This window comes from Sitophilus oryzae, unplaced genomic scaffold, assembly GCF_002938485.1.
Source record: "Sitophilus oryzae breed Bouriz unplaced genomic scaffold, Soryzae_2.0 scaffold_1442_pilon_pilon, whole genome shotgun sequence".
In the NCBI taxonomy this organism is placed as follows: Eukaryota; Metazoa; Arthropoda; class Insecta; order Coleoptera; family Curculionidae; genus Sitophilus; species Sitophilus oryzae.
In genome coordinates, this window is record NW_022146107.1 from 2,010,591 (window position 1) to 2,018,342 (window position 7,752).

Sequence of the window (7,752 nt, forward strand, 5' to 3'; positions counted from 1 at the left end):
AAGAAAAAAGAAGAGGTTAAGCGATCCTTCGGAGTGGAACTATAACAGGTTTAAAAGAAGGAGAGAACTGGGATTGGATTATAATGGTCGAAAAGGCAATGAATTTAATGTCCCTAGGTCAAAGAAAATGTTGAAGAAAAGATTGTATTAAAAAAGAAACACAAATTAAGTGTTTCAGTTTAAATGAAGAAGATAGAGCACACATTTTTGCGAAATTTTGGGAACTTACGTGGCCAGAAAAGAAGATTTACGTATCTTCAAGGATATTAAAGTCTTCTGTAAAGAGAGCCAGGAACAGAAAACATGAAGCTGAAAGCCAACTGTCCGTTTCATTTCGATATTTTTTAAACAAGAAAAGTGAACAAATACGAGTTTGTAAAACCATGTTCTGCAATACACTTGGTATTTTTGTTAGAAAGATATCAGACTGGTTAAAGAAATCTATGGACAGTCCCGATAAAAACGAAGTCACACCGTCAACTGAATATAAAGAAGAAAGGGCACAACGAATTGATTTGAGATTTCAAGAACAGAAACAAAACAAAACTAGTTGCAGTTGTAAAGCCATATAGTATCAACGGTAAAGTAGAGCGTGTGCGGTGTTCGCACAGAACAGAAAAAATTAGCATGGCTGGTCTGTGTGAAAAATGCACAGCCATACACATGTCAGCAGCAGCAGCGGCAGCAACAACACAAAGACATTCAAGATATACTAGGTATAGAAGGCATCATCCATATGGTGATGAGATGGGCACTAGTGGAGCTGTGCAAGAAGGCATATCCACAGCAGACGAAGCAGCAGTAGAAGCAGCCGCAGCAGCCCTCAGCAACACCAGCAATCTTCAGGATGAACTGTTGGCTGCTCCTAATGAGTTATATCCCGAAACAATAATAATAAATGACTAATATATCATTTATGTTTTACAAGTTTTCACAAATAAATTGAGTTATGCTTATACATTTTTTTTATTAACAAAAAATCTTGGAAGAAAATAAAACCCCACCAATCAAATACGCTATATATTTCAACGTATTTTTGTACTATGGCAACAACCAATCAAAAATGTACAAAAACCCACACCACTTTCGATGCAATTTTGTACCATTGCAATAGTTTGCAATACTCTAGATCAGATCATCGTTCTTCACAAAGATGGCTAACAAACTAGTTGCAGTTGTAAAGCCATATAGTATCAACGCGCGGGCGAACTTTCGACACCAAATTGTGTTTGTACCTGGGGTAATCGAGGGGTCAAATTTTATTATAGGAAATTTCGACACCGCGCCCTAAAGCAGGTAGGTAGGTAATTAATTGGGTTTCCCCAATATTTATTGTCACTTCTGTACTTGTGACTAAATTTACACGAAAATTATTCAGTTGCAGTTTATTGTTTGACGTGACTAGTGCACTTATAGATATTTTAAACATGAGTTTGATAAAAAGTTCCCGTGGTCGAGATTTATTAGTGGTGGAGAATCATTCGTTCTCAAAACAGAAAGTGTTAAAAAGCGGCGAGATATTTTGGCGCTGCATTCAAAGAAACACTAAGTGTTCCGCAAAAGTGTTTACAATAGGCTGTAATGACCTCACCATCACAAGACGTGATTTGGTACATAATCATGAAGCCGATCCGAAAAAGCTTCAAGTAAAGATGGTTACCAATGCATGTAAAAGAAAAGCCGAAGAGGATATATCAGAAAAGCCTGCAAAAATTACAAGAACTGCTGTTACTGAGTGTGATGCCAATTTGCTAACGGTTCCTGACATAGCTTGCATAAGAAAAAACATTTACAACTGTCGTCGTAAACTGTTACCAGGTCCGTTACCTAGAAGCATATCAGAAGTTCATAACGCGGTTAGTAATTATTCTCCTAAAACCTGTCGCAATGAAAGTTTTTTGTTTTTAAATCATCCTGAATTTAATGTAATTGTATTTTCATGCGAGACAAATATTCGTTTGTTGTGTAAACTACAAACTTTGTATATGGATGGTACATTTTCATACAGTACCAAATTTTTTCTCCAATTATTTACAATACATGGCTTTGAAAATGGACATTATGTACCTTTAGCATACTGTTTGTTAAAGGACAAATTGTCAATGACATACAAACATTTATTTTCTTTATTAAAGTCAAAGATTTTTGAAACATTTGAGTTATCATTAGAGCCAACTGAAATATTTGTGGACTTTGAAAAAGCAATTCACTGTGCTTTATTGTCTATGTGGCCAAATGTAAAAATTAGTGGATGCCGTTTTCACTTACATCAGAACTGGTTTAAAAAAATTCAATCTTTGGGTTTGGTACAAGAATATAAGGATACAAATTCAGAAATTGGAAAATGGTTAAGACATACGTTTGGTTTAACTTATTTAAATCCAGTAGATGTTGAAGATTGCTTTGTTTATGATCTTATGTCATATAAACCTAAAAACGCGTCACTTGATTTATATGCAGACTATTTACTGGAAAATTACATAATCGATAGCGCTCTATTTCCACCGCACATATGGTCTAATCAGAATCCGTCTATTGCGAGGACTACGAATGCCTGTGAATCCTTTCATTCAAGATTTAATACTTCTTTTTATTCAACGCATCCTTCTATTTTTATTTTTATTGAAAAGTTAAAAGAATTTCAAGTAGAGACTTATGTCAAAATAAATAGTTTAAAAATACCAGCAAAAGTCAAAGATAATACCGTTAAGGCTAAATTGGTATTTATGGAGAAAATGGTGGATAAACTACGATCCCAACAAATATGTAGGTTAGATTTTATAAAAGCTATGTCTTACCATTCCTATAATACCAAATAAATTGTATTGTATTCAGATATTATTAATAAGTATTCTGCCCTCCTAAGCTAGAACGCAGTAACTCCTAATTTTGTCATTTTGGAGTTACTGCATTTCTAACATGCCTAGAACTTTTTTGTATCTGTCTAACTAAGCAAAAAAGCAGTATTGGCAATCCATATTGAAATAAATGGCTAAAACGTTTGCAGTATCTCCACTTTTTGATGTTCATACATATCTAAAGAGCAGTATGTACATTTGCTTGACTAAAATGCAGTATGTCCAATTTTGTCTGGAGATACTGCCTTTATGTCTAGGATCAGCTGACATGCAAACATTTTTATTGTATGTGCGGCAGATCTCAGTCGCGTTTGCACGTGTATCAGATAACATAAACATAACCAACAACTGCATAATTTGTGTTTTATCAGCAAGTAATAAAAAAAGTGATAGTGTTAGTTTGGTAAAAGATATTTCGAGTAATTGGTAAGTACTTTCTTCACAATGTTTATTGTCATTTACTTTTTTCTTTCTATTTTTTTTAAATTCGGGAGTTTACTTGAGCTCTCTATAACAACGATATTAATTATTTATATCAAAAATATTGTAGGTTTGTCTCAGTTGTTTGATCAGTTTCCTACTTGCCATTTAAAAAAAAACCTTAAACGTGCTTCTGTCTGATACCTATAAACATAACAATTATTATTCATATTATTCGAATGTGGTATTTTTCCTTGCTTCAGATTTGCTCTGTAAATTACTATGGAGAACAAGAAGCACGGTTATCGGTGGAAACTGATTAAGAAGGGTCTTCAGAATAAGGTGCCAATAAATGTAATTGATGTGCAAGCTATATCTAGCAATGTGATCGAACAGACAGAATCAAATGAGTATGTTACATTGAATCCGCTGAGCCTCTACAATGCTGATATCTCCAAATCTGGTTCAATTGCTGCTTCGCCATCTGAAGATAACTTAGACGGTCCTTCATTAATGCCAGAACCACCTTCCACTGAAATTATGGCCGCTGCGGAGCCGGACTTTCCTAATTTGAATCAGGATGCAAATATTCCAATATTTGATTCCAATCACTTGGAATTCGAATATCCCCACTTACCTAAATTCAATGCTCCATCATTGCCTCTGCTGATCCATCCAAATGGAATCATGGATGCAAACATTTCATTGCTTGATTCTGAAAACAGTGTTGTCGACGATCTTCATCATTATGACTTACCCGATTCTGATACCCCATCATCACCAGTACGCCACACCCAAGACGTTATGGTTGCTGATACTGATGAAGCACAATGTTCTTCAATAAATACAATTCAAGATACAAACATGCCCTTATTAAATTCTGACGACTCTGTGGACGATCCCCATTACTTACCTGACTCTGATACTTCATCTGATCAACCTTTGAGCAAGATTCGTAGAAAATTAAAGAAAACCTCAACTGATCAAAGTGGAGATGTGGCTGAAGTCGTTCAGCCTGATGAACAGTACACTAAAAGAACGGGAGAACTTAGAAAAAGGAAGAAGTTTTGTAAAACCGTTGCAGAAAGGAATGCTGATAAACTGGAAAAAGTTAAAACTAAACATACGGTTCGAACAGGTTGTGGACCATGCAAGAAAGGATGTGTTGGAAAAATTGTGGAAGATCAGCGTATATCAATCAATAGGGACTACTGGATGATGTCCTGGCAGGAACGTCAAATTTTTCTTTCGGCAACTATTTCAACTATGGAAGTGAAACGGCGAAGAGGTTCTGGAATGTCGAGGACAAGGTCTTGTAAATACTTTTTGAAAAATGCAAACGGTGAAAAAGTGGAAATCTGCAAAGTGTTCTTTCTGACTACACTGGGATATGATCGCAAAAACGACCGAGCTATCACCAATATTATTAATAAGGAAAGTAATGCTACGAGCGTGCAAGATAAACGAGGAAAGCACCCCAAAACTCCTAAAACGGATCGAAGTGTTATAAAAACACATATTGAATCTTTTGGACCTACCATTTCCCATTACAGAAGAGAACATGCGCCGAACAAAAGGTATTTAGCTAGCGATATCAACATCACTAACATGCATAAAGATTTAATGGCAAAATATCCCGACATAAAGTGTTCTTACGAGTTATACAGAAAGTGTGTTTCAAAGGATTGTAATATTTCATTCACTAAATTGGGTCACGAGGAATGTGAAACATGTGAAATTTTTAAGATGCATGATCCAAAACATACCCAACAAAATCTAATTCCGGACTGCGAGTCGTGCAAGGCATGGGAAAATCATATTAGTAAAGCAAAGAATGCCCGTGAAAAATACAGGACTGATGCTGCTAATGCTGGTTCCGATGAAACATCCATAATTGTTTCTGCAGATTTAGAAAAAGTTATAATGCTGCCTAGGATCGATATGTTTAAGCAGGTGATATTTTGTCAACGAATTATTGTGTTTAACGAAAGCTTTGTACCGATTGGCAAGAAGCAGCAGATCAAACCTTTTGCTTGCCTCTGGCATGAATGCATCTCCGGGAGAAAAAAAGAAGATTTGATCAGTACCTTTCACGTTTTCCTCATCGCCATGCGAGACTTTGAGAACATAACCATCTGGTTAGATAATTGTTCCGGACAAAATAAAAACTGGGCCCTATTTTCCTATCTGACGTATATCATTAATTCACCTGAAACAGCAACAAATAAACTGACTTTGCGATATTTTGAGCCAGGACATACTTTTATGGCGGCAGACAGTTTCCACCACCAGGTGGAGCTATCTCTACAACAAAAGAAGAAAGTATACGATTTTGCAGATTTTGTAAATTGTGTACAAGCTGCAAATTCAGGAAAAGTGGCCGTGAAGGAAATGAAGCTGGAGGACTTCTTTGTTTGGCCCGATAATTCTTCCTCTTACAAAATCAAACAATTGATTCCAAGACCTTATATGAAAGACATTGTGGAAGTCATTGCTGAGAGAGGAAAAAACGAACTCGTTTACCGGACAAGTTTTGATGCAGAGGTGAATTATAATATGAATTTCTTAAATAAGAAAGCTATACGTCGACTGGATCTTCCACCAAGAATAATTAAACCAAGAGGAATCACAAATGAGAGAAAACGCAACATCGAGAAACACTTGCTTCCTTTAATACCACAAAATAGACGAGTATTTTGGGAAACACTTCCTGTTGATGACAACGCGATCGACCTAAGAAATTCAGACGATAAGGAATAACTTTCAATGACAGAATTATTCAATAAATTATATCATTTTTAACTTTCATTTGTTTTTGTCGTAGGCACTAATATTGCAGCATCCCTCTTTTTTTATTCCATGTCGCTAGTCTACAACGCAGCAACTCCCAAATTTTTACAATACTGCAAAACTGACTAGCACAAAAACAAATTTTGAATTCTATATACTACACTAAAACGCAGTAACAGCTTATTTTTGATTAAATTGTTTGATTAAATCAATTTCAAATATCAAAGTAGTTAGAAAAAGTGATCATCCATTATTATACTTAGTTCTAGAATATTACATGCTTGTTTACCTGCTCGCCCAGGAAAAAAACTTTAAAAGTTCATTATCTCAATATCACTAAAAGTGGAGATACTGCTTTGTTAGTTAGGAGGGCAGTATTGTATTCAGATATTATTAATTTTAAAAATATAAAATGTACATTATTTTTATTAAAATAAATATATAAATTAATTATGATATTTTATTTATTTCGCAGCTATATTTATTTGGTGTCGAATATACCTGTCAGATAAAAACGGAACTTGGGGCTGGTGTCGAAAATTGCCATTAAATTTTAGTCGCTACCTGCTTAGTGTCGAAATTTCCTCCGCCCGTATCAACGGTAAAGTAGAGTGTGTGCGGTGTTCGCACACAACAGAAAAAATTAGCATGGTTGGTCTGTGTGAAAAATGCACAGCCATACACATGTCAGCAGCAGCAGCGGCAGCAACAACACAAAGACATTCAAGATATACTAGGTATAGAAGGCATCATCCATATGGTAATGTAGTTGCAGTTGTAAAGCCATATAGTAACAACGGTAAAGTAGAGTGTGTGCGGTGTTCACGCAAAACAGAAAAAATTAGCATGGTTGGTCTGTGTGAAAAATGCACAGCCATACACATGTCAGCAGCAGCAGCGGCAGCAACAACACAAAGACATTCAAGATATACTAGGTATAGAAGACATCATCTATATGGTGATGAGATAGGCACTAGTGGAGCTGTGCAAGAAAGCATAGCCACAGCAACAGAAGAAGCAGCAGTAGAAGCAGCCGCAGCAGCCCTCAGCAACACCAGCAATCTTCAGGATGAACTGTTGGCTGCTCTTAATGAGTTATATCCAAACTGTTTATTCCAAAACTAAAAACATGAAAAATAGATTATAGTGTAAAAAAACTAAAAAAACACGCTTTTACCGTACTAAAAAGTATAAAATAATATAATTTACCTAAAATGTTTAATAAAAAAGCGTGAGGCGCTTTAAAGTGCGTTTCCTTGAAAGGCATACACCTACTGGAGCTTTTTTATTAAACATTTTAGGTAAATTATATTATTTTATACTTTTTAGTACGGTAAAAGCGTTTTTTTTTGTTTTATAAACTACTTATATTTTTTTCTAGATGTCTTCCAGAAAGACTAAAAGACAGTCGGGTGCCTTCTATAGAAAAGAGAAGAATAAAAGAGTAGAAGAAATCTCTAAACAAACAGGAGCATTGTGAAAATATTTCAGAGAACCGGAAAAACTGAACTTGAACCTGAACAAAAAAAATTGATTCAAAATGCGGTGTTTGACACAACCATCCACCAGTACTTATGACAATAAAAACACCAAATCAAAGGACGTCACACCTGATGAAGGCGAAGAAATGACAAGTTCATCATCAAAATCATCAAACAATTTCATTCCCAGTGAGCCCGAATGT

The 7,752-nt window shown here is 35.4% G+C and overlaps 1 protein-coding gene across 1 annotated transcript; it reads left to right on the forward strand.

Annotated features, from left to right (window-relative positions):
- The first annotated feature begins 3,082 nt into the window (after window positions 1-3,082).
- On the forward strand, window positions 3,083-6,414 carry LOC115877030. The gene is made up of 2 exons (XM_030893094.1): window positions 3,083-3,284; window positions 3,542-6,414. The coding sequence occupies exon 2, from the start codon at window positions 3,561-3,563 to the stop codon at window positions 6,036-6,038; it is 2,478 nt and encodes an 825-aa protein (XP_030748954.1). The 5' UTR covers window positions 3,083-3,284; window positions 3,542-3,560; the 3' UTR covers window positions 6,039-6,414.
- Window positions 6,415-7,752: the final 1,338 nt, after the last annotated feature.